This window comes from Papio anubis, chromosome 5 (genome assembly GCF_008728515.1).
Source record: "Papio anubis isolate 15944 chromosome 5, Panubis1.0, whole genome shotgun sequence".
Lineage (NCBI taxonomy): Eukaryota > Metazoa > Chordata > Mammalia > Primates > Cercopithecidae > Papio > Papio anubis.
Genome location: NC_044980.1, coordinates 132,051,711 through 132,078,681, shown reverse-complemented (window position 1 = coordinate 132,078,681; position 26,971 = coordinate 132,051,711). Strand labels below are relative to the sequence as shown.

At 49.4% G+C, this 26,971-nt stretch overlaps 2 protein-coding genes and 1 long non-coding RNA gene across 4 annotated transcripts in view; 1 reads left to right on the top strand and 2 right to left on the bottom strand.

The window, feature by feature from the left end:
* Positions 1-12: 12 nt before the first annotated feature.
* Positions 13-5,581, bottom strand: LOC103885448. The gene is made up of 3 exons (XR_648524.4): positions 5,070-5,581; positions 2,285-2,360; positions 13-596 (listed from the first exon to the last, which is right to left on the bottom strand). It is a non-coding gene; the product is annotated as an uncharacterized LOC103885448 (long non-coding RNA).
* On the top strand, positions 1,454-22,242 carry SLC23A1 (solute carrier family 23 member 1). Of its 2 annotated transcripts, XM_009209203.4 has the most exons (15): positions 1,456-4,365; positions 4,980-5,093; positions 5,535-5,692; positions 7,013-7,101; positions 7,270-7,337; positions 7,510-7,691; positions 7,823-7,943; positions 8,065-8,221; positions 8,510-8,657; positions 9,182-9,287; positions 9,515-9,644; positions 9,751-9,894; positions 10,386-10,481; positions 15,578-15,844; positions 21,799-22,242. In XM_009209203.4, the coding sequence occupies exons 1-14, from the start codon at positions 4,330-4,332 to the stop codon at positions 15,823-15,825; spliced, it is 1,797 nt and encodes a 598-aa protein (XP_009207467.1). In that variant the 5' UTR covers positions 1,456-4,329; the 3' UTR covers positions 15,826-15,844; positions 21,799-22,242. The 2 variants fall into 2 exon arrangements, with proteins under 2 accessions (XP_009207468.1, XP_009207467.1); XM_009209204.4 differs by lacking the exon at positions 10,386-10,481 and having other exon boundaries at positions 1,454-4,365.
* The window catches only part of PAIP2 (poly(A) binding protein interacting protein 2), a 28,859-nt gene continuing 21,595 nt past the window's right edge, over positions 19,708-26,971 (bottom strand). Inside the window, exons 2-4 of the mRNA XM_003900173.2 lie at positions 25,469-25,632; positions 24,650-24,829; positions 19,708-20,709 (exon numbers count right to left, since the gene is read on the bottom strand). Of these exons, the coding sequence (XP_003900222.1) occupies positions 20,653-20,709; positions 24,650-24,829; positions 25,469-25,606 (375 nt within the window). The 5' untranslated portion in view covers positions 25,607-25,632 and the 3' untranslated portion in view covers positions 19,708-20,652. The remainder of the gene's footprint in view (positions 20,710-24,649; positions 24,830-25,468; positions 25,633-26,971) is intronic.

The window sequence follows — 26,971 nt, the reverse complement described above, 5'->3', positions numbered from 1 at the left end:
GCTGGTCTTGAACTCCTGACCTCAGGTGATCCACCCACCTTGCCTCCCAAAGTGCTGGGATTACAGGCGTGAGCCACCGAGCCCAGCCTTCAAAATGCTTTTTCTATTCTCTCACTCCACAACAACACAGAAGATGGCTGTGACCAAATGCGTGGGGGCTTTCCCCCACACACCAGACAAGCAGTTCTGCAGCCGACACCAGCTGGGTGCCCTCCAAAATTTAACTCTGGCACTATCTACCTGGAGATGGCATCAGATCCCACAGGCTGAGGACTCAGTCCCCTGTTCTGTCCCCTATTCCTATGCCAGTTCCAACTCCAGGCCTCTGGAGCTTCTGGCCTATTGGCTTCAAGATGAGGTTCCCACAACCCCCTCTTTGAGTTCAACTAATTTGCTAGAGTGGTTCATAGAGCTCAGAGAAACATTTGCCAGTTTATTATAAAGGATGTTACAAAGGATACAGATGAAGAGATGTGTAGGGCAAGGTATGGGGAATGGGCTCGGAGCTTCCATGCCCTTCATGGATGCATCACCAGCCAGGAACCTCCACGTGCTCAGCTATCCAGAAGCTCTCTGAACCCTGTCCTTTTGAGTTTCTGTGGATAATTCATTAGGTAGGCATGATTCATTAAGCCATTGGCCATTGGCGAACAACTTACCCTCCAAGCTGTCTGCTCTCCCTTGGCTGGGGGTGCGGGGTAGGGGGCTGAAATCCTGCCTTGGTCTCTCTGGTAACCAGTCCCTGTCCTGAAGCTACCCTAGGGGCTGCTAGCCATCAGTCAATCATTAGCACACAAGAAGACATCATTTTGGGAATTCTAAGATTTTAGAAATTGTACTCCAGGAAACGAGGTCAAAGACCAAATATATATTTCACAATATTACATCCCTCCTACAGAAGGCCAAATATACATCCCTACAACTTCCAGAGGTAAGAGAGCGCCGTCAATGGTGTGGTGATGTAACTGCCCAAAGGGTTCACCTTGCCCAAGCCTAGACAGAGCTGATTTCTCAAGACCGGGGAATTCAATGAAGAGTAATGAATGCAGAGGTGTCTGTGCGGGAGACCAGAGTTTTACTATTACTCAAATCAGTCCCCCCAAGCATTTGGGGAGCAGAATTTTTGTTTGTTTGTTTTTGTTTTTGTTTTTGTTTTGAGACGGAGTCTCGCTCTGTCACCCAGGCTGGAGTGCAGTGGTGCGATCTCGGCTCACTGCAAGCTCCGCCTCGCGGGTTTACGCCATTCTCCTGCCTCAGCCTCCCAAGTAGCTGGGACTACAGGCGCCCGCCACCACGCCCGGCTAATTTTTTTTTGTATTTTAGTAGAGACGGGGTTTCACTGTGTTAGCCAGGATGGTCTCGATCTCCTGACCTCGTGATCTACCTGTCTCGGCCTGCCAAAGTGCTGGGATTACAGGCTTGAGCCACCGCGCCCGGCCAGAGCAGAGTTTTTAAGGACAACTTGATGGATGGCGGGGAAGCCAGTGAGCCAGGAGTGCTGATTGGTCAGGACTGAAATCATAGGGAGTCGAAGCTGTCTCCTTGCCTTGAGTCAGTTCCTCGGTGGGAGCCACAAGTCCCAGTGAGGCAATTTATGGATCTGGGTGGTGCCAGCTGATCTATCAAGTGGAGGATCTGCAAAGTATCTCAAGCGCTGATTTTAGGAGCAGTTTAGAGAGGGTCAGAATCTTGTAGCCTCCAGCTGCATGACTCCTAAACCACAATTTCTAATCTTGTGGCTAATGTTAGTCCATCCTACAAAGGCACTCTAGTCCTCAGGCAAGAAGGAAGTCTGCTTTGAGAAAGGGCTGTTATTGTCTTTGTTTTAGACTATAAACTAAAAACTAAGTTTCTCCCAAGGTTAGTTCAGCCTACACTCAGGAACGAAGAAGGACAACTTGGAGGTTAGAAGCAAGATGGAACTGATTAAGTTAGATCTCTTTCACTGTCTCAGTCATAATTTTGCAAAGGTGGTTTCAGTGACATCCCAGGTCTTCAGAACCATCATGAGAAAAGAGAACCAAGGAAAACTCGGCACGCAGACCACCTTGTGGCACACCTACTCCAGCTACTCCATGCTGTCTGCGCCCCTCCCAGAACACATGTCTCACTGGGTCTACACCTAATGGCTGTTCATTTTCCACACTTTGCCTTTGACCCCAGCTGGTATGGATGGGCCCTGGATTTCTGACCAGCCAGATTCAACATTTTGGTTCTCAGTCCTCCTTTCCCCAGAAATTCTTCTGGCTGAGCCTTTTCCTTAGTAAAGGAGCCCTGGACCCACCTAGGTCTGGGAACTGGAGATCGGTGGCACCAGAACTTTCAGTTTCCTTTGTGAGTGTCTCTGATCTGGCCAAGCCCTGGGAGAGAGACAGAACATTCTAACCCCCATTTTTAGAAATATTTTTATTTTACACAAGAGCCACGTGTAGGAAGACAATCTAATCCCCCTTTGACAGATGCAGAAACCAAAACTTAGACAACAGAAGAGGTTCAGGCCAAGTCCCAGGCTGAGTCGTAGCAGGGCTGGGAGGGGATTCAGACTTAGGGGACCGGGGAGGCCAGCTGCTGGGGAAATGGAGGTGCCCGGGGCAGGCCCTGGCCACTCCAGCTTCCCCGGGAGCTGCGCTCAGCCCCCTCCATCCTTCACCTGTTCCAGGACTTGCCTGAAGCCCCACCTTCCCTGGCCTTCACTCAGGAGAGAACCCCCAGACACCAGGAGGAAAGTCAGAGCCCAAGAAACCCACTAAGCTGTCAGTAGGACAGGGTGTGGAGCCGGGCCCCCGTGACGTGGACGTGTGTTTTTCTGTGGGGTGATTAGAGAGGCTGCATCAGTTCTGGTGTGTGGGCCCCTTCGTGCTACTGTGGATCTGGGACCTTGTTCTCCACCTTGTTCTTTATGTGTATTGTGTGGTTTGGGTTGAATTGAGTGTCCATGGAGCCCTGTCTGCAAGGGGTGGGGCTTGGTATCCACAGCCCCCTGGGGAGTTCTGGGAGGAGAGGGTGGAGAGGAAAGTGCTGGGGAGTTGCAGAGGCTTCAAACTGGTCCAGCAACTTGGGAAATTGGGAGTAGGAGCCAAGAGGGAGAGGAGAGGACAAGTGGATGGACAGAGGAACAGTGTGGACACCGGCAGGCAGGCGGACTCAGTGCTGTGGCATGAACCTGCTGTCCAGTTGGAGAGCGGTGCTGCCCCTTGGCCCTGCGGGCAGGGCCTGGCCATGGGCACAGCCACCCAGAAGTAGCTAGGCCCTAGAGTGCTGGGGCTGGGGCAGCCCAGAGGGAACAGAATGGGGACCTCAGGCCTAGCCCTCACCAGCTGAGGAGCCTGAGCTCTGAGGGCCCCTCCCCATGTCCCCCCTGCCATCCTCAGGCCCTGCTGGGCTGGGCCTGCCAGGAGGGGAGAGAGTTTGGGCATAGGACTGCCTTCCTGGGCTGGGTGATGGGCAGTCACACCGGGCTTGGTGTATAGAAAGGCCCCATGCTCCATCTGATGCTCTTGCTATCTTTAAATTCTTTATACTTTTGGAATAAAGGCCTCACATTCTAACTTTGCACTGGGTCCCACAAATTATGTGACTGGGAGGGAAAGGGATCTGTGTCCTGACACAGGGTGCAGGCCAGGCTGGGCCAGCCTAGGCAACTCCATCTGCAGAGGCCCATCTGCTGCCTGCCTCAGGGACCCTGAGGGGTGCAGGTGGTGGGGGCAAGGCAGCTCAGACCAACCTGAATTTTAGGATTGGTTTCTGCAACCTTGCTATCTGCATGGCTTGGGTCAAATCACATCTACTGAATCTGTTTCCTTTGCTGTTAAAGGGGTTAATACTGCCCAGCACAGGGGTTACTTGGGACAGTGCAAATCCATGTTTCTTGGCACAAGGCCATTCCTTAATAACGAGAATGACTATGATGATGATGATGATAATGATGAACTGGTTATTAATAAATGGGGAAGGGCCTCATACAGGGGGTTACATAATAAGTGCCTGTTTCCACTCCCTCTTTCTCCCCTCACCTGGGGCTTGGTAAACTTCTGGTCCTCACCCCCTCGACTCTGGCCCTCTCTTGGGAAACAAGAACAGGTCCAGCACCCAGGTGCAGATGTGGGCAGGGAAGGGCACATGTGGCAGAGGCTTGGGTGGCTTTTACTGCCCTAGTGAGAGTTAATACATTACCTCTGCCCAGGCCCCCCTTTCGCAATCTGGAGCTGGGCATCTGGTTACAGATTTACTTCGAACAATGCCTGATATGTGGAGTAAAGTCCTCCTCCTTGGCCTTTGTAAAGTCCTCCCCTCTTCTCCTCAGGAACTGCTCAAACCTGTGCCCCAAAGATGAGGGCCCACGAGGACCCTGAGGGCCCGACACAGGTGCTGGGGGCTGGGGGTGGGGGCTAGGTGGGGGCGGGGGGCGGTGGGGGGCTGGAGGGCCTGTGCAGGCCTTCTCCCGGGAGGCCAGAGATAAACATTCTGATGAACTTGATAAAGAGTGACTGTCCTAAACTGAATGTGGCAACGGGGGGAGGGGGGGGGGGGGGGGTCAAGAAGCCTGCAGCTTTGGGACTGGCTGACTCTAGGTTGGGGTTCAGGAGAGGCCTAACCTCCCCGCCAGTGACACCCCAAAGATCTCCAGGGGGCAGAGGTGGGACCGGATTGGACTTGTCCACAGTCTCGAGCCCTCTTGGCCCCCTCTCCTGTGGTCCCCAGACCTCTGACTTAGGGGTCCATTTCCCTGGCTAAAATGACAGGTCCTGAGGGCTCTAGAAGCCGGCACAATAGACTCATCCCTGTGGGAAGCAATGTGAAGTGGGAGACAACTGTGGCCAGGCCGAGTGGGAACCAGGTGGATGAACTGTTGGGGAGGGCAGGGACCCCACTCTCAGTTGCTGACAGGCCACTCGGGCTGCCTGATTGTTTTCGGGGCAGAATGGATTTTGCCTGTCCCCATCACTCTACCCTAAGCTACTTATCTCTGCTGCCCCTAGCATGAATCCCCCAGGGACCCTCCGACCCCCCTACCCACAGAGCCTAAGTTTGACATGTTGTACAAGATCGAGGACGTGCCGCCTTGGTACCTGTGCATCCTGCTGGGCTTCCAGGTGGGTCCCCCAGGGCCTCCCTGCCCTCACTCTGCACACTCCGCGGTGACTCCAGCCTGTCCCTGGCCAGCAGGGAGTATCCTGGGTAACAAGAAGAAAAACCTGAGGTCAGCACATGGCTGTCAGCAGGCAGGGGTGGGGAAGAGACTGAGTCCTGAAAGAGGATGAACTCCCTGGGGGCGTGTGACACTTGCCAGGTGGAGTGTTGGTGACAGGGTGCAGAGCCAACTCCATGGAAGCCACAGGAATAACTTGGGTGGAAATTAGTGACCCCCAGAGTGGTCAGCAGTAGCTCTCTGGGAATCCCTTGTGGGGACTGCCTTTCCTGGGCAGGCAGCCAGGTCAAGGCCTGCTGAGGCAGGCATGAGGACACTAGGCTGTCCCCTCTCCCTGGAGCTCTAGGGTCCTGCCTCATGCACTCTGCTCTCTCCCTCCGCCCAGCACTACCTGACATGCTTCAGTGGCACCATCGCCGTGCCCTTCCTGCTGGCTGAGGCGCTGTGTGTGGGCCACGACCAGCACATGGTTAGTCAGCTCATCGGCACCATCTTCACGTGCGTGGGCATCACCACTCTCATCCAGACCACCCTGGGCATCCGGTGAGCCACCCAGCTCCCCCTCCCTCCCCACTGTGATCCACACAGCAGGAGCAGGTGGGCTCCCAGAGGACACTGGTGAGACAAAAAAGCCACTATCTGCCTCCAACTGCTTCTCCTATCCCAGGCCAGCCTTAGAGCTGGGCAGCGCAGCTCTGACCCTGGGAACCTTGATCTAGGCACACTCAAAAACCAAGCATCGGCCGGGCGCGGTGGCTCAAGCCTGTAATCCCAGCACTTTGGGAGGCCGAGACGGGCGGATCACAAGGTCAGGAGATCGAGACCATCCTGGCTAACTTGGTGAAACCCCGTCTCTACTAAAAAATACAAAAAACTAGCCGGGCGAGGTGGCGGGCGCCTGTAGTCCCAGCTACTCTGGAGGCTGAGTCAGGAGAATGGCGTGAACCCGGGAGGCGGAGCTTGCAGTGAGCTGAGATCCGGCCACTGCACTCCAGCCTGGGCGACAGAGCGAGACTCCGTCTCAAAAAAAAAAAAAAAAAAAAAAAAAAAAAAAAAAAACCAAGCATCTGCAAGTTTAAGGGAAGGGAATTAAGGGAAGGGAATGTACCCTCGCTGGCTCTCCCCCCTTTTTTTTTTTTTTTGGAGACAGAGTTTCACTCTTGTTGCCTAGGCTGGAGTGCAGTGGCATAATCTTGGCTCACCACAACCTCCACCTCCTAGGTTCAAGCGATTCTTCTACCTCAGCCTCCCGAGTAACTGGGATTACAGGCACGCACCACCATGCCTGGCTAATTTTGCATTTGTATCCACCCGCCTTGGCCTCCCAAAGTGCTGGGATTACAGGCATGAACCACCAAGCCTGGCCAGCTCTCCGCTCTTAAGCCCCATTCTGAATACTGCCCAAATGGCAGCCCTGAGCTAGCTCCCAGGGCCGGTGCCAGCCTCTTCAACAGCCCACCCTCCCAGGGCCCCACGCTCCCCAGTGCACAGCCCTAGGCCTGGGTGGCATCTGAGCTGTTTGAGCGGTGGGGGGCAGGGGATGATTGTGAGAGAAATCTGGATGTGGGAACTGAGCTGTCCACTTCCGGGCAGGTGCTCCCTCCTAACAGTGCAGAAGCTGGTGGTGGGAAGGAAAGGGGGCAGGTTTTGAGTTGGGGGCTCCATTTGTTTTCTTCCTTGGGCAGCCAAAATGTTACAGTTGGTCTTCCCTGGGGCCTCAGCGACTTTCATCTGCCCTTATCCCTTGTGTCTCTGTCATTCTCTCTGTGCTCTCCTTTCCTGATCTCTCCCCATGTCTATATCCCTCCTCCCCCACATCTATATCCTTCCCCCCCAACCTGTTGCTCTGTGCCTCTCCTTCAGGCTGCCGCTGTTTCAGGCCAGTGCCTTTGCATTTCTGGTTCCAGCCAAAGCCATACTGGCTCTGGAGAGATGGAAATGCCCCTCGGAAGGTGGGTACACTTCTGGGGTCCACACTGGGGAAAAGGGAAGGCCCAGAGACCTGGAGGTCTGAGCAACTGTCCCGGGTCCAGACACCAGGGTGCAGTCATGGCAGCATCTTCTCTCCCTCTCTTGTCTCTGTACCTGGTCCATGTGTGTGTCCCTGACTCTACCCCCAGAGGAGATCTACGGTAACTGGAGTCTGCCCCTGAATACCTCTCATATCTGGCACCCACGGATACGGGAGGTGGGTTTGCACATAAGGGTAGAAGCTGGGTCCTGAGGAGGGGCTATATGGGAGTGAGGGTGGCCGCTGAGTTTGGGGATTTAAGGAGGTGGTCCAGGAGCTTTGTTCCTGCTAACAGTAGCCAGGTCACGACCTTTACATGGTGACTTACAGCTGATGTTTGCCCTTCCAGGTCCAGGGTGCAATCATGGTGTCCAGCGTGGTAGAGGTGGTGATTGGCCTGCTGGGGCTGCCTGGGGCCCTGCTAAACTACATTGGGCCTCTCACAGTCACCCCCACTGTCTCCCTCATTGGCCTCTCTGTCTTCCAAGCTGCTGGCGACCGAGCTGGCTCCCACTGGGGCATCTCAGCTTGGTGAGCAGGCACCAGGCCTGATCCCTGCCCAGCCCCAGCACCCCACCCTCTTCATGTCCTTCATCCTCCTTCCCGGATCCTGGCCCCAGCCTGGCCTCCCGTCCACTTCCTGATTGTGCCTCTGCCCCCAGCTCCATTCTCCTGATCATCCTCTTCTCCCAGTACCTGCGCAACCTCACCTTCCTGCTGCCTGTCTACCGCTGGGGCAAGGGCCTCACTCTTCTTCGCATCCAGATCTTCAAAATGTTTCCTGTGAGGACCTGGCAGGCGGCTGGGGCTGGGACTATGGCCAGGGCTTGGGCTGAGGTGGGAGCAGGTTAGCCTGGACAGAGACCTCCAGTGCCTTCAGTGCCCCCCCCCCCCCCTGCTTCAGATCGTGCTGGCCATCATGACCGTGTGGCTGCTCTGCTATGTCCTGACCTTGACAGACGTGCTGCCCACAGACCCGAAAGCCTATGGCTTCCAGGCACGAACCGATGCCCGTGGTGACATCATGGCTATTGCGCCCTGGATCCGCATCCCCTACCCCTGTGAGCAACATCCCTTGGGCCCCTCTGTCCCCAACTGAGACCACCTATGAGACAATCCTGGTGACCCCGGTCCAGCAGGTGACACGCCTAGCATTAGCCGCACATTTACAAAGCTTCAGTCCCACTTCCTGGCTCTGAGTGACCCAAATAAGCTCCCACAACTGTATAGCTCCCATCCCAGCCTGAGGTCTCCTTACCTGTTCTTGCTCCTTCCAGCACTGCCCTGTCTATTCCTAACCATCACAGTCTCCTCACTGTAGCCAACCATCCTGTCTCCCTCCGGCACAGGTCAGTGGGGCCTGCCCACAGTGACTGCAGCTGCCGTCCTGGGAATGTTCAGCGCCACTCTGGCAGGCATCATTGAGTCCATTGGAGATTACTACGCCTGTGCGCGCCTGGCTGGTGCGCCACCCCCTCCAGTACATGCTATCAACAGGTAGCCTACCTGCCCTCCTCAGTATCTGATCTCCTCAGGGGTCCTCCAGGAAGCACACACACAGGAACGGGGTGGAGGCCCAAGGGCTAGGCTTAGGCAAGTCGGGAACACGCTCCAGACCTCATTCTCCTTGCTTGTGCGATGGGGGTGCCCTCTTATCACCCCTCTGTGGTTGCTGGGAGTAGCTGAGAAGACGGCGGAGTCGGAGGGGAACCACCATCATTGACAGCCCTCGATGTGCCCGGCTCTGGCAGTGCATTCTTATGCAATCTGTGAAGCATTTTGTGAGACGGGCACCGGTATTTATCCCAGGAGGAAATTGAAGGCCAGAATTGCCCACAGAATTTAAGTGCCAGGGCACTGGGACTAGCTTTGGAGCCTGAGCACTCTGGCCTGGAGTAGGGAGTGCTACAGCTGTTAGCTGCAGCCCCCACAGCGCCAGAGGACGGCGGACCGCTAAGATGATGGGGAACACAGGCTGGTGCAGAGGCTGGACGGAGCCCCAACTCGCCCTTTCCTTACAGGGGCATCTTCACCGAAGGCATTTGCTGCATCATCGCGGGGCTGTTGGGCACGGGCAACGGGTCCACCTCTTCCAGTCCCAACATTGGCGTCCTGGGGATTACCAAGGTGTCGCGACGAGCCGGAGCCAAGTCCCGATCTAATTCTGTGGGCCGTAGGCCCCGCCCCAACCCCGTCCCCACTTTGGTTTAGCCCCACCCTGTCTTTGAGAGGCCTCGCCCCCGCATCAAGCCCCAGCAGGTTTATGCCTCGCTCTTATAACGGGCCCCGCCCCTGGAACTAACCCCGCCCCAGCCTCGTCCCCTGGTCTAGCTCCTCCGCTGGCTCCCCGGCAGGTGGGCAGCCGGCGCGTGGTGCAGTATGGTGCGGCTATCATGCTGGTCCTGGGCACCATCGGCAAGTTCACGGCCCTCTTCGCCTCGCTCCCTGACCCCATCCTGGGAGGCATGTTCTGCACTCTGTTTGGTGAGTGTCTGGCGCGGGCCACGGGTCGCGGTGCAGGTCACCGAGTGGTGGGACCCACCTGGATTGCGCGTGCGCGACGCCTCCAGTGGTTCTCTTGCGCCCGTAGGCATGATTACAGCTGTGGGGCTGTCCAACCTGCAATTTGTGGACATGAACTCCTCTCGCAACCTCTTCGTGCTCGGATTTTCCATGTTCTTCGGGCTCACGCTGCCCAATTACCTGGAGTCCAACCCTGGAGCCATCAATACAGGTGCCTCCAGCTGTTTACAGTCTCCAAAGGTGGGGTGGGCCCAAAACTTTGAGCACAGCCCCCTCCCTCAAAGGCTCCACACAGCTACAGCCACAAATCCTACCCAACTCTGGGTGTCAATCAGCAGCTGAGAGCCTGGGTCACAGCTGTCCTTTACTAAGACACTTCCTGTGGACAGATATTGACCTTTACATGTGCTTATTTTTCAAAACAGCTCCATAGATCTATTTATCTATATTTATCATTTGTCCATTATCATTTCAACTTTCCAGATGAGCAACATGAGGCTCAGAGAGGCTCAGTGATTTGTCCCAGGTGAACAACTAGCAACTGGCAGAATTGGGATTTGAACCCAGAGATAGGAAAGACAGAGATAGGTTTGAGACAGGGCTTTGTACTGTTCCTTTGCCATGGATGCACAAGAGGAAGTCCCTCAACTCTGTTCTCCGAATTGGGCCATGACACCCATTGGCCCTTGGCCTATTCCACAGGCATTCTTGAAGTGGATCAGATTCTGACTGTGCTGCTGACCACGGAGATGTTTGTGGGCGGGTGCCTTGCTTTCATACTTGACAACACAGTGCCAGGTATGGTTCAGTCCTGGGAGGGGAATGAAGAACTAAGCAGGACTCATGCATTCCAACAGATGGCCTCTAAGCTGGAGCTGTGGCTAGGTACCATGGGATGCAGTCCCTGCAGGGAGCATCAGGAACAGATGGGCTGGCGGAGTTCTCACTGGCTGGAGGGAGAGAATGAGGCACAGACATGCCTCAGAAGTCTTGAAGAGGATTGGGCCAGGAGAGTCACTGCTGGGTCCTGTGAATCCTTTCCTTTCCATTTGTTCCATTTCTTTCTTTTTCTTTTTCTTTTTTCTTTTTTTTTTTTTTGAGATGGAGTCTCACCCTGTCACCCAGGCTGGAGTGCAGTGGTACAATCTCAGTTCACTGCAACCTCCACCTCTGGGGTTCAAGTAATTCTCCTGCCTCAGCCTCCCGAGTAGCTGGGACTACAGGTGCCTGCCACCATGCCCAGGTAATTTTCATATTTTTAGTAGAGATGGGGGTTTCACCATGTTGGGCAGGTTGGTCTTGAAGTCCTGACCTCAAGTAATCCACCAGCTGGGATTACAGGCATGAGCCACTGCACCTGGCCTCCTCTCCATTTCTTAATAGCCACTGGGCTAAGGGATGTCTTTGCTTTTTCAGAGTAGGACAGAGATAAATGCAGCATCAGTTTGTTGGCAAAAGCCATCCACTCCAAATATGTCAGCAGCCTGCCACAATGGCGACTAGAAGAGCCACTAACATTTCCCTTTGGTACCAGAGCTTTTTGCAAAGATTGTGGAGGATACTTTGTGGGGCCCACATAAAGGTGCCAGTAAATATATAAAATAAATGTCATCAGGTGCTCTGATAACAAACAGTTAACATTTACCAAACATCTACTATAGGTCAGGCAGAGCTAAGTGTCTTACTTCCTCCTCAAAAACCACAGTCATAAAGTCACAAAATTAAAACATTGAAGCCAGGTGTGGTGGCTCATGCCTGTAATCCCATCACTTTGGGAGGCTGAGGTGGGCAGATCACGAGGTCAGGAGTTCGAGACCACCTAGCCAACATGGTAAAACCCTGTCTCTACTAAAAATGTAAAAATTAGCTGGGTGTGGTGGTGGGTGCCTGTAATCCCAGTTACTCAGGAGGCTGAGGCAGGAAAATTGCTTGAATCTGGGAGGCAAAGGTTGAGTGAGCCGAGATCGTGCCATTGCACTCTAGCCTGGGTGACAGGGTGAGACTCCATCTTAAAAAAAAAAAAAAAAAAAAATTAAAACATCGCAAATCTGGGATATATATTTTAATTGAGACAGGGTCTCGGACTATCACCCAGACCAGAGTGCAGTGGCGCAATCATAGCTCACTACAGCCTCAAACTCCTGGGCTTAAGTGACCCTCCTGCCTCAGCCTCCCAAGTAATTGGGATTACCAGTGCACAGGTGCATGCCACCATGCCCGGCTAATTTTTGAATTTTTTGTAGAGATGGGGTCTCACTTTATTGCCAAGATTGGTTTCGAACTCCTGGGCTCAAGTGATCCTCCCATCTCAGCCTTCCAAAGTACTGGGATTATAGGTGTGAGCCACACCTGGCCTCTATTTTTTTTTTCTTTTTTTTGAGACGGAGTCTTGCTCTTGTCACCCAGGCTGGAGCACAATGGCATGATCTCAGCTCACTGCCACCTCCACCTCCTGAGCTCAAGCGATTCTCTTGTCTCAGCCTCCCAAGTAGCTGGGATTACAGGCGCACACCATCACGCCCAGCTAATTTTTGTATTTTTAGTAGAGACAGGCTTTCACCATGTTGGCCAGGGTAGTTTCAAACTCCTGACCTCAGGTGATCCGCCCACCTTGGCCTCCCAAATCCTAGTCACCTTGGCTAGGATTACAGGCATGAGCCACCACGCCTGGCCTCTATTTTTAAATTGAGATGGGGGTCTATGTTGCCCAGGCTAGAGTGCAGTGGTTATTCACAGGTGTGATCATAGCATACTACAGCCTCAAACTCCTGGACTCAAGCAGTCCTTCTGCCTCAGCCACCTGAGGAGCTGAGAGTACAAGTGCATGCTATATACCATCTCACTAAATCTGGGATTTTTAACAACATCCATCTGACACAGTCAATAGCCTGTGTCCCATCCAATGCACCATACTGCCTCTACTGGAGGGCTTCAGGGGACCTGGGCTGCAGGACTGGGGAAGGCTCCATGGAGACGGGAGTTAATGATTGCATCAGTATAGGGACATAAGGGATGGTAGCAGCAAGAAGATGGGCCTCCATCCCCAGTCACTTACTGGCCTGATCACAGCCACAGGTCCTGTCTTCCTCCCTCTGTCTGAAAATCGAAGTGTTTATATTCATATAACATAGGTGTCAGAGGCTGTCTCTGCACAGCTGGTGGTTTGGGGTTGGGGAGGACAGAGGAGGGCCAGGGTTCCCCATAGGATTTTAGGCAGAATCAGAGGGTGCTCTTGGTAGCAGCTGTCCCTTCAATGGATGGGTGGGTATTTGAACATGGTACTCACCCCTCCCCATTTAGAGGATGCTAGATTGGGGCTGGAACAGACCATCCTATGGGCCTGAGACAGTCAAGTGGCAGCCTCAGTGCCTAGGGGATATGAGGAGATGGAGAGCATCTGGGTAGGCGTCTGTACATGAAGAGGCTTCTTTGTGACTTGGGTGGCTAGATTAAGCTATCCTTAACGACAGCTGTAGAACCGCCTGAGTCCCTTATACCCCACCTTTCAACCCACCTGAGCATCACAACTGTCATCCTGTGTGTCATGCCACATAAGCTCAGCAGTCTTCAGTATACACTGAGGAACCTAAAGCTCAGGGAGGTTAAGTCACTTGCCTAAGGTCACACAATCTGGATTCAAACTAAGGTCTAGCTGGCTCAAAACCCTGTCCTTAACCATGGAATAGCAAAAGCCTTTTCCAGCCCTTAACTTCCTGCTGGGGATGGGTCACTTTGCACTTGCTTTTTTTTTTTTTTTTTTTTTGAGACAGAGTCTCGCTCTGTCGCCCAGGTTGGAGCGCAGTGGCATGATCTTGGCTCCGCTTCCCGGGTTCACGCCATTCTCCTGCCTTAGCCTCCCAAGTAGCTGGGACTATAGGCGCCGGCCACCACGCCTGGCTAATTTTTTGTATTTTTAGTAGAGACAGGGTGTTCTTTGTCTTTACCTATCCATAGCCCAAACTGGAAGGCACTCTGTTTAGTTCAGCACATGCTGCTAGAGCTTACCAGCTTGGCCCTGAATCAGACACTGAGGAGGATATGCCAAAAAGTGTTAAGTCAGTAACAATTTGTGTAGAGGAGCTCCTGGCACAAGATAGGTGGTAAAACTAGATTTAAGCAAGCAATGAAATCAATGAAGCTGGGCTGGAGTTATTGGGAGGGTTTATCGATGAGGGAGAGTGGGTGAGGCCTAGGAAAAAGGAGGGGGCTTGGAGAGTAGAGAAGGCACTGAAGGTTGGGATGTAGTGGGCAGGCTGGCTGGTCTGCTAGACGGAGCTCTGGGCTGGCTGCCACGTATGTCTTGGCAGTGGTGCGAGGTAATCAGACACCAGGAACATAGTCCTACACCACACCTACGGCTCATCCCACTCTACTCTGCCCACTGTGTGTGCCCTTTGTACAGCCAAGCCCAATCAAACAGTGTCTCTTCCAGACTGTGTGTGCCCTTTGTAGAGCCAAGCCCAATCAGTGTCTCTTCCAGGTAGTCTTCCCTGGGGACTTCACCTTCCCTCAGTGCCCTCTCCTGTGAGATTTTGGAACATAACTTGGTTTGTGCTACTCATGGGTTTGTTCTCAGCCTGGGCGGCCAGCAAGTGGAAATCCCCACTCCTTCTGCTAGATTTATAGTATTTCAGTCTTTGTCGATCCCAGCCCTCTTGTGAAAACCTGAGATCTCATGTGACGCTCCTCCACCTGAGGGAAAATTCCTAGTTGTAAAAATTACTAGCCAGGCGCAGTGGCTCACGCCTATAATCCCAGAACTTTGCGAGGCCAAGGCGGACTGATCACTTGAGGTCAGGAGTTTGAGACCAGCGCCTGGCCAACATGCTGAAACCCCATCTCTATTAAAAATAGAGTAATTAGCCAGGAACGGTGGCTCACACCTGTAATCCCAGCTACTTGGGAGGCTGAGGCTGCATGCAGTGAGCCGAGATCAACCCACTGCGCTCCATCCTGGGCAACAGAGCAATACTCTGTCTCAAAAAAAAAAAAAAAAAAAAAAAAATTATTTGGTGTATCCCTACCTCCATCAAAGGTTTTATTTAGCTTGATTTTCTGAAGTTTGTATTATAAAAATGAGTTTTTCACATATGGAATCATAATACGAAATGTTAATACTGATTATAGTGTTTCAAAATATGCCTGCCTTACCCCTAGAACACAATCTGGGCCTGATTTGGTTCCCATGGGCCTAACACACATTACCCACACACTCACAGAGGTTGACAATAATATTTTTGTCCTTTTCTTCATCTTAAAAGTTTGTATAGGCCGGGCATAGTAACTCACACTTATAATGCCAGCACTTTTGGGAGGCCAAGCCGGGTGGATCACAAGGTCAGGAGTTCAAGACCAGCCTGACCAACATAGTGACATCCCGTCTCTACTAAAAATACAAAAATTAGCTGGGCGTGGTGGTGCATGCCTGTAATCCCAGCTACTGAGGAGGGTGAGGCAGGATAATCGCTTGAACCCGGGAGGAGGAGGTTGCAGTGAGCCGAGATCGCGCCAATGCACTCCAGCCTGGGGAACAGAGCAAGACTCTCTCTCTCAAAAAAATAAATAAATAAAATAAAAATTTGTACAATGGTGTCTATACACCTCCCAGGGGTATGTTTTGAAGAAACAATATAATGAAATTAAAGCACTTAGCACACAGCCTGGCACACTGTAGTTATACAATAAATACTAATTATAACTAGTATCCTTTAGTGTTCCTTAGAGCTCTGGCCAAATTAGGAGCTCAGAAACCATAGATTCAGCCACTTTTTAGGACCAAATGATAGTTAAGAAAGATACTTGATTCCAGAAGTCTGCCTTAGGAGTGCGTTACGGAAAGTGGGGGCAGCTGAGGGTTGCTGGCCTTGGTAAATGATCCCACTGTCCTCTTCCAGGGAGCCCAGAGGAGCGTGGTCTGATACAGTGGAAAGCTGGGGCTCATGCCAACAGTGACACGTCTTCCAGCCTCAAGAGCTACGATTTCCCCATTGGGATGGGCATAGTAAAAAGAATTGCCTTTCTGAAATACATTCCTATCTGTCCAGTCTTCAAAGGATTTTCTTCAAGTTCAAAAGATCAGTTTGCAATTCCAGAAGACACTCCAGAAAATACAGAAACTGCATCTGTGTGCACCAAGGTCTGAAAAATGACTTCCAGGAAAGGTAGGATGTGTCTGTGGTTTTTGTGGGAGGGCTGAATAATCAAAACATTCTTGGCCGGGCGCGGTGGCTCATGCCTGTAATCTCAGCACTTTGGGAGGCCGAGGCGGGCGGATCACGAGGTCAGGAGGATTGGAGACTATCTGGCTACCACGGTGAAACACTGTCCTACTAAAATACAAAAAAATTAGCTGGAGCGCGGGTGGCGGCTGCCTCGTAGTCCCAGCTACTCTGGGAGGCTGAGGGGCGGGAGAATGGCTGAACCCGGGAGAGAGAGCTGAGTGAGCCACATCGTGGCCATTGCACTCCAGCCTCATGTGAGCTGACTCCGCCTCAAAAACAAACAAAACAAAAATTTTTTTTTTTTTTTTGAGACGAGTCTCGCTTCCTGTCACTTCAGGCTGGAAAGTGCAGTGGCCAGATCTCAGCTCTTCACTGCAGCCTCGGGACTCTCGGTTCTACTTTACCTCTTCTCCTCAGCCTCCCAGGCAGCTGGGACTTACAGGCTACCACCACCGCTAATATTTTGTATTTTTAGTAGAGACGGGGTTTCACCTGTTAGCCAGGATGGTCTTGATCTCCTGACCTCGGATCCTTCCCATCTCAGCCCTCCCAAAGTGCTGGGATTACAGGTTTGAGCCACACCGCTACCGCCAACAGTGCAAAAAAAAATTCTTACGCTTTAACCAAAGAGAAACCAAACTACTCAGTTATCTTTCCTGTAAACTGTTTGAATGTCCTCAAAGAGAAGGTGAGCTGGTTAAAAAGTAAATATACGGATTTTGGGTGGAATTCCTTTACCATTTCATAGTAAGAGCAGAACTTCCCAACTAGTGTGGGCCACTAAGAGGCTACAAGTATGCTGAAATGCAGATCCTCTAGCCTTCCAGACACCTGGGCAGAATCTGGGCCAATTAGTCTTTGAGCTAAGAACCCCAGCCATGGGCAGCCTCATTCTTGTACTTCAGTATGCTAGACAAGTATCACTTTGATATGCGACATGGAAAATGCTAATACAGCACAAGAACAGGAAAAATCTTCTCATATACACTGCTTTGTTTCAATAACATCATAAAATTAAAACCACCTAAAACAGGATGCCTTCATCCTAAAAGAACACCTGTACAAGCCCTAATGAAGTGATCCTTTGTCCTTAGGGCTTCAGAATGCATGGGCAGCTGATGCTCGGAAACCTTCCATCACTATATGTAATGCAGATGCCTGGCTCTCTACTAAACACTGAAGTGGGTTCAATGTGCACATTCCCCCAGACAGACAAGAAAAGTTCCCCAAAAGAGAGGTTAGCCTAGATGACTCCTTAATAGTAAAAATAACAACACTCAAAACAGGGCTTTCTATGTCTTAAGTGCTTACATATATTAACTACTCACATAGGCCGGGCGCGGTGGCTCACGCCTGTAATCCCTGCACTTTGGGAGGCCGAGGCGGGCGGATCACGAGGTCAGGAGATCGAGACCATCCTGGCTAACACGGTGAAACCCCGTCTCTACTAAAATACAAAAAATTAGCCGGGCGCGCTGGCGGGCGCCTGTAGTCCCAGCTACTTGGGAGGCTGAGGCAGGAGAATGGCACGAACCTGGGAGGCGGAGCTTGCAGTGAGCCGAGATGGTGCCACTGCACTCCGTGCCTGGGCGACAGAGTGAAGACTCCGCCTCAAAAAAAAAAAAAACAAAAAAAAAAAACCAAAAAACTACTCACATAATCCAGAGACAGTTATTACTGCCATTTTAGAGATGTGGAAAGGAAGGTACAGAAAGGTTAAGTGACATGCCCACGATCACAGGATTCACATCCAGGAAGTCTGGTTAGAGCCCCCACCCCCCCGCCTTTTATTTTTTTTGAGACAGAGTCTTGTTCTGTTGCCCAGGCTGGAGTGCAGTGGCGCCTTCTTGGCTCACTGCAACCTCCATCTCCTGGGTTCAAGCAATTCTCTTGCCTCAGCCTCCTGAGTAGCTGGGATTACAGCTGCGTACCACCACGCTCATTTAATTTTTGTATTTTTAGTAGAGACAGGGTTTCACCATGTTGGCCAGGCTGGTCTCAAACTCCTGACCTCAAATGATTCACCTGCCTTGGCCTCCCAAAGTGCTGGGATTACAGGGTTGAGCCACTGCGCCCAACCTAGAGCCCCCTTTTCTTTTTTTCCCAACAAAAGCCACATTCGAGAATTTTTACTCTTACCGGCGATCACCTGAGGTCAGGAGTTCGAGTCCAGCCTGGCCAACATGGCAAAACCCCATCTCTACTAAAAAAATACAAAAATTAGCCAGGCGTTAGGCCGGGCGCGGTGGCTCAAGCCTGTAATCCCAGCACTTTGGGAGGCCGAGACGGGCGGATCACGAGGTCAGGAGATCGAGACCATCCTGGCTAACACAATGAAACCCCGTCTCTACTAAAAATACAAAAAAATTAGCCGGGCATGGTGGCGGCGCCTGTAGTCCCAGCTACTTGGGAGGCTGAGGCAGGAGAATGGCGGGAACCCGGGAGGCGGAGCTTGCAGTGAGCCGAGGTCGTGCCACTGCACTCCAGCCTGGGCGACAGAGCGAGACTCCGCCTCAAAAAAAAAAAAAAAAAAAATTAGCCAGGCGTGGTGGTAGGCGCCTGTAATCCCCAGCTACTCCAGAGCCTGAGGCAGGAGAATCGATTGAACCCAGGAGGCAGAGGTTGCATTGAACCGAGATTGCACGACTGCACTCCAGCCTGGTTGAAAGAGTGAGACTCTGTCTCAAAAATAAATAAATTAATTAATAAAGAAAGAAAGAAAGGCTGGGTGTGGTGGCTCACACCTGTAATCCCAGCACTCTGGGAGGCCAAGGCAGGTGGATAACCTGAACTCAGGAGTTCAAGACCAGCCTGGCTAACATGGTGAAACTTGGTCTCTACTGAAAATACAAAAATTAGCCAGGTGTGGTGGCAGACACCTGTAATCCTAGCTATTTGGGAGGCTGAAGCAGGAGAATCATTTGAACCTGGGAGGTGAAGGTTGCAGTGAGCTGAGATCGCGCCACTATACTCCAGGCTGGGCAATAGAGCAAGACTGGCCGGGCGCGGTGGCTCAAGCCTGTAATCCCCAGCATTCTTTGGGAGGCCGAGAGACGGCTGGGATCACGAGGTCAGCAGACTGAGACCATCCTGGCTAACCCAGTGAAACCCCCACTTCTACTAAAATACAAAAAACTAGCCGGGCGAGGTGGAAGGGCTCTGTAGTCCCAGCTACTCGAGGCTGGAGGCAGGAGAATGGCGTGAACCCGGGAGGGCGGAGCTTGCAGTGAGCTGAGATCCGCCACTGCACTCCAGCCTGGGCGACAGAGCTTGTGACTCCGGCTCCCCAAAAAAAAAAAAAAAAAAAAAATAGAGCAAGACTTCGTCTCCAAAAACCAACCAACCAACCAACCAACCACACACTGGGGTACACGTGCCCACACCAAAGAACCTCCCCCCACTCCCAGAAGAATGTGAGTCAGAACTGACTATATGGCTTTCTTAATCTTTTTCAACTTAACAAGCTCAAGAAAAGCCCTTGTGAAGAACAAAAAACAATAGAGGTTCTATTAGAGTAAGGTCACCATCATATTGGTCAGCCATAAAGTTTGTTACATGACTATCTAGGATTCCACTGACACTGAAGTCTGAGGTGATTAAGAAGCAAGGAGGGGCAATGGGGTTATTCTATTGCTGTATTCTGGACAGATACTTGCGTAACAACATACCTGTTAATTAGAATCTAACAAAGCCTGAAATCTTAGCATATTTCGCCAGCAAGATTGTCCTGAGGCACTGGGCCCATACTCAAGTGAGTAACACCACTACAGTACATTCTAGCACCAATAAACACAACCATCTGCTCAGTTCTACTATTATTTATTTTTTTAAATATTTTTGAAAAAATATAATTTTTTTACAATATTTTCAACTTAAACACTATTCACACTGAACACGTATGGCAGCTTAACCTACCCAAATATGAAGTTTAAGAAGCCAAAACTGTTCTAGCTTTGTTAAAAGAAAAGTTGTGCTGCAGACTCTTGTGATGGTTAACAAAGCAAGGAAAAGCACCACTCAAATCATGTTACAGTATCTTTGTTCAGCTGGATTATGGGTTGGCATTGGTCATATGTTAGACTCTATACAGGCATAACTATGATGCAGTGAATCCCTTAGAAGTTACAATTCTCAAATTACATACTTCCTCAGATGTAACATTAAATTTATAACACAATAACGTACCAGAAAAGCCTGGAATGGCACTCATCTGCTGACTACCTTGTAGCCTCAGTAATATGACATACTCGTCTATAACAAATTATCTCTGACTGACTAATAGACCTTCAGAAAATGGAGATTCTTTTTGATGGGGACATAATCAAATTTAAGTCTGAGAAATATGCTTAACAGTAGGAACTCAAATTAAATTTACTGATTTTAAAGTTTAGACATTAACAAGTGTTAGTTAACCCTAAGGGACCAGTTTAGCCTCAAAAAAAGACAATTTAGTAAGGTTTAGGTCTTTTAATTTGGTGCTTGTTCACAACTTGACTGGTGCTTCTTTCCTTGCTGTCTTCACATCAAGCCATGGGGCCAATTCTATTTTCAGTAAGTGTTTGACAGCTTTTTACTTAATAACAGTCTCAGCACTTTTATTAAGCATGCAGGACTAACAAAAACTTTGGCAATGCATAAGTGTAACACAGTGACGAGAGAGCTTTTACAATTAAGTCTTCTAATACTGCCTTCACAGTGTGGAAATTGTGCTACATCCACCAAAAGAGGGCCCCGTCTACTCAAATATTTCAGTACTTCACCCCAGGAACAAACTCCTTTGCATTTGGATTCAGATTGCTCTTGACCTGGAAAATAAGCACATAAAAAAGCAAGTTCATTAACATAGTTTCAGGTACTAATTCAACCTAGATCCTCATGCAAAAACATCTTCCAAACAAAAAAGACAAAAGGGCTGGGTGTGACGGCTCACGCCTGTAATTCCAGCACTTTGGGAGGCCAAGAGGCGGATCACGAGGCCAGAATCAAGACCATCCTGGCTAACACGGTGAAACCCCATCTTTATTAAAAATACAAAAAATTAGCCGGGCATGGTGGCGAGTGCCTATAGTCCCAGCTACTTGGGAGGCTAAGGCAGGAGAATGGCATGAACCCGGGAGGCGGAGCTTGCAGTGAGCCGAGATCGCGCCACTGCACTCCAGCCTGGGCAACAGAGTGAGACTCTGTCTCAAAAAAAAAAAAAAAAAGACAAAAGAACTCAGTCTGTAAGACTATACTTAACCCCAAAAAAACCCAAAAAGGAGGAACCAGATGTAAGCTATACATCATATCAAATTACATCAATTTTTTCTTTTTTTTGTGATGGAGTCTCGCTCTGTAGCCCAGGCTGGAGTGCAGTGGCATGATCTAGGCTCACTGCAACCTCCGCCACCTGGGTTCAAGTGATTCTCCTGCCTCAGCCTCCCGAGTAGGTGGGACTACAGGCGCGTGCCACCACACCAAGCTAATTTTTTGTATTTTTAGTAGAGATGGGGTTTCACTGTGTTAGCCAGGATGGTATTGATCTCCTGACCTCGTGATCTGCCTGCCTCGGCCTCCCAAAATGCTGGGATTATAGGCATGAACACCGTGCCGGGCCTAAATTACATCAATTTTCTAAAGAGAAAGTAGGAATTGAAATTCAGTTTGCTTAAGTGTAACCAGAAATCCAGTAACTTCACATAAATTAAAGGAATAGCACTGAACAAGGAATTCTGTTAATCAAACTATGGTATGTAGCTTTCTTTAAAGACTAAACACCAAGGAAACATGTTAAACAAGTGTTGAAATTATGATTAAAGCAACTGGGGAATTGTTGATGGATTAATTTTACTTTAGAATCCTCGCTAAAAATGTGGAGTTGTTTTTCTACAATTGCCGTCTTCTAATTCCCACAGGAAGCATGGTATACAACAGGAAAAGAAAATGACATGGGGAACCAGAAGACCTAAGTCTGAAATCCCAGCCCTGCCCCTAACTAACTTCTATGTAAACTCAGATAAGTCATCTTTCTCTGGGATTCAATTTTTTGCATCAGTTAAAAAAAAAAAACGCCGCGGGTCGGGGGAGATGGGCCAAAGTCTGAGTCTTAGAGACTCGTACCAATGTTATGCTATGTCTCTAAATCTTTACTCTCCTAAGCAGACCTGTCAGCATCTAGGAAGAACAGCTAGAAATTTTCCTCTGTGGTATTTTAGACTGCAAGTTGATAAAAATAAAAAGAAATGAGGACAGGTTCCAGGGCCTGAAATGTAGGTATGCTGGAAGGCTTTTACATTGAATTTGACCCTACATCACTTCAAGACTAATGCATAATATTAAACATCATGTTGAAGAAATAATTTTAGTTTCGTAATTTATACATAGCAGTTTCTTTGGACAGGATATATTCTCCCTTCCAGCAAGGGAAATAATGTATCTATACTTTAAAAGTATGAAGTTTAAGGAAAAAAAGCAGCATTCCTGTTCTCTTTGAGACAGGGACTCGCTCTGTTGCTCAGACTGGAGGGCAGTGGCACAATCACAGCTCACTGCAGCATCGGCCTCCTGGGCTCAAATGATCCTCTAGCCTCTGCCTCCCGAGTACCTGGGACCACAGGCCGGTGCCACCATACTCAGCTAACTTAAACTTTTTGTAGAAATAGGGTCTCCCTTTGTTGACCTGGCTAGTCTCGAACTCCAAAGTGATCCTCTCACTTTGGCCTCCCAAGGTGATGGGATTACAGGCATGAGCCACCATATCCAGGCACAGTGTTCTTAAATGAACTATCTTTCGGGAGCGACAGAAGAATAAGAATGAAACAAAGTAGTATCACATAGACTGAGAAGAACAAACCAGCTTCTGTACTATGGAATTATACTGGGTCCAGATTAAAGCTATATATTATGCTCAGCCAAGAGTGTTACTCTGCAGGGTAACTGGGATTATTTACGGTGACTAATGTAGCCATAAGTCATCATACGCCACAGACTATTCAGATCATACGGCTGCTCAAATGGGTTACCATCACTTACTGCAACAAAGGCTATACCACAATGTAAACTTCAGTGCTCTCTACACCATCCCTTAGAAGAATGTTTTCCAAATGCCCAACTCAGGCAGGTTGGCTGTATAATAAATCCTCTGTAGTCCTTTTAAAAAATTAACATGCTCAGACAACTGAGCATGTTGGGATGCAAGTAAAGAACTGGTTTTTGTATTTAATGCTTCATAGGTAATTACAGTGTACAGATTAGTTCAGTGGACCCAGCCAGTTCTCACTAGTGCTGATGTTTAGTTGTAACAATTTTCCCCGCTTCCCCAATTTTTCTTTTTTTTTTTTTTTTGAGAAGTCTCACTCTGTCTCCCAGGCTGGAGTGCAACAATGCCATCCTGGCTCACTGCAACCTCCACTCCCCGGATTCATGCGATTCTCCTGCCTTAGCCTCCCGAGTAGCTGGGATTACAGGCATGTGCCACCAGGCCCAGCTAATTTTTGTATTTTTAGTAGAGATGGGGGTTTCACCATGTTGGTCAGGCTGGTCTCGAACTCTTGACCTTGTGATCCACGTGCCTCAGCCTCCCAAAGTGTTGGGATTACAGGCATGAGCCACTGAGCCCAGCCAAAACAAGATTAAAGAGCAAAACTTCTCCATCAAGCTACTTTTGTATAGGCAAGTAACATGATAATATTGTGTGTGTTTTTAAATTATTAATTCTTTAGGACATTTAAGTACCCTAGGGCAACATCAGGACTAAAAGCAGGGGCTAGAAGTCCATTTAAGACTAGCTCCACAGTGTTGCCAGAAGTGATTCCATGTCATGAGACTCTGCTTCCATCGTAAAAAGCAGCACAATTTCTTTGTCCTTTTTTTTTTTTTTTGAGACAGAGTCTTACTCTGTCACCCAGGCTGGAGTGTAGTGGCGCGATCTCGGATCACTGCAACCTCTGCCTTCCAGGTTGAAGCAATTCTCCTGCCTCAGCCTCCCAAGTAGCTGGAACTACAGGTGCCTGCCACCATGTCCAGCTAATTTTTGTATTATTTTTTTCTTTTTTTTTTGAGTCAAGAGTCACTCTGTTGCCCAGGCTGGAGTGCAATGGTGCAATCTCCACTCACTGCAACCTCCGCCTCCCAGGTTCAAGTAATTCTCCTGCCTCAGCCTCCTGAGTAGCTGAGATTACAGGCATGCACCACCAACCCAGCTAATTTTTGTATTTTTAGTAGAGATGGGGTTTCACTATGTTGGCCAGGCTGGTCTTGAACTCCCAACCTCAGGTGATCCACCCACCTCGGCCTCCCAAAGTGCTGGGATTAAAGGCATGAGCCACCATGCCCGGCCAATTTTTATATTTTTTATTTATTTTTTTTAATGGAGTTTCGCTCTTGTTGCCCAGGCTGGAGTGCAATGGTGCGACCTCGGCTCACCGCAACTTCCATCTGCCAGGTTCAAGAGATTCTCCTGCCTCAGCCTCTTGAGTAGCTGGGATCACAGGCATGTGCTACCATGCCCGGCTAATTTTGCATTTTTAGTAGAGATGGGGTTTCTCCATGTTGGTCAGGCTGGTCTCAAACTCCTGACCTCAAGTCAACCACCTGCCTCGGCCTCCCAAAGTGCTGGGATTACAGGCGTGAGTCACCATGCCCAGCCAGAAGCAGCACAATTTCTGAAGGGGAAGAAGACGCAGAATTCTTAAATAGATGGGAACTGGCTTTTCCACTTATGCAAAAGTTGCACTAGGTCTTAAAAGATGAAAAATAAGTTTTTACCACAAGATCTTCCAGAGAAGAGCCATCACTGATAACAAGGTCATTAAACTGGTCTTGGATTTGGTCCATAGTTTGTGGGAGATCTCGAGCTGGAATAAACCATTCATGCTCTTCTTCCTCTTCCAGCATTTCTTGGAAACAGCGTTCAATAAATTCTTCTTCCCATAACTCCTCTTCTATCTAGATTTATAATAAAGGATAATTTGTAGCACACTTGGTAGATATCACTAGGAATGGCTTAAAATATCTTGAACTAAACCATTTAAAGGCACAAGGTCACACTTTCTTTTCTGCTTCTGTGCTAAGGAAAAAAAATGCTTACCATAATGACCTGCGAAGATCTGTTTAGGGTTTTTCTGTTTTTACTTTTATTAGAAGAACAGTCTTTTTTCCATTGAGAGTGGCAGGGAGGAAGTAAAAAGAGATGCCTGTCTCTTTTTTCTGTGCCTGTCTACTCCTGACTCCTAAATTCTCTTGACTTTCACAGTAACACAGCAATCTGACTGGCGTAAGGCAGTGGTTTCCAAATCTGATTGCTCACTGGAACCATCTGGGAGTTTTGAAAAAGTTTTCCAGGCTCCACCCTCATCCTCCTGATTCAGAATCTCTAGGGTGGGACCCTGAAACAAGCTCCCCAGGTTATTTCCATAAGCAGTTAAGCCTGGTAGTAATCAGCAGCCAAATAAGTAGGAGTGGTGGCACATCAGTCTACATACTTCATACATAAAGGACAAGATAAACACATTTCATGGACAAGTACAATCATATTGAGGGCTGGAATGGACTATGAAAAAGAACATGTTTGTACAAAAAACTAACTTGTCTGTTGAATTCTTCTTCATTTTCCATCCACATGTACTCTGCAAATGGATTGTCATCTTCATGAGAATGACCGTTAATAATCACATCTTCATTGATGATGCTTGGGCTAGTACTGCTGCGACTTGGATCTTTCATGGCTGATGTTGGTTGTCGTTTTTAACCTTAAAAGAACAACAACACAGTTAATTTACTTATTTATTCAGGGTTTTTTCTTTTTGAGACAAGGTTTCACTCCTTCATCCAGGCTGGAGTGCAGTGGTGTGATCATGGCTCACCACAGCCTTGATCTCTTGCCTCAGCCTCCCAAGTAACTGGGACTACAGGTGTGCACCACCACACCACCCAGCTGAATTTTTTTTATTTTTTGTAGAAACAAGGTCTGTGTTACCCAGGCTGGTCTCGAATTTCTGGGCTCAAGTGATCCTCCCCACCTCAGCCTCTCAAAGTGCTGGGATTATATGCATGCGCCACCGGGCCCAGCTGATTCTTTCAGTTCTTAACGAGCATCTGTTTATTAGCAGGCATCATGAATAGGTGTTAGAGGCAGATGATACACGGTAAGTTGCACAATTGGAAAGCTTCATATTTTTTTTCCAAATGATTTTAATGTTTTAATAGGAGAGGATAGCTAAAACATCTAATGTTTTCCTTTTTTTTTTTTTTTTTTTTGAGATGGAGTTTCACTCTGTCACCAAGGCTGGAATGCATTGGCATGATCTTGGTTCACTGCCACCTCAACTGCCCAGGTTTAAGCAATTCTCCCACCCCAGCCTCCCAAGTAGCTGGGATTACAGGCACGTGCTACCATGCCCAGCTAATTTTTTGTATCTTTAGTAGAGACGGAGTTTCACCATGTTGGCCAGGCTGGTCTTGAACTCCTGACCTCAGATGATCTGCCTGCCTTGGCCTCCCAAAGTGCTGGGATTACAGGTGTACACCACCGTGCCTGGCCACATCTAATGTTTTCTGATAACAGTAAATGAAGTACATCAGTTGCTTACATGGGACTCTCCAAACCATCCAATTTATATTTTATATTACATATCACTTGCTTTATAAAGCAAGCATGGTCGGCCGGGCACAGTGGCTCATGCCTATAATTCCGACACTTTGGGAGGCCCGGGCAGGTGAATCATTTAAGGTCAGGAGTTTGAGACCAGCCTAACATGGTGAAATCCTGTCTCTACTAAAAATATAAAAAAGGTCAGGGGCAGTGGCTCATGCCTGTAATCACAGCACTTTGGGAGGCCGAGGCGGGTGGATCACCTCAGGTCGGGAGTTCAAGACCAGCTTGACCAACATGGTGAATCCCCGTCTCTACTAAAACTACAAAATTAGCTGGGGTGGTGGTGCATGCCTGTAATCCCAGCTACTCAGGAGGCTGAGGCAGGAGAATCGCTTGAACCTGGGAGGCAGACGTTGTGGTGAGCCGAGATCGAGCCATTGCACTCCAGCCTGGGCAAAAAGAGTGAAACTCCATCTCAAAAAAAAAAAAAAAAA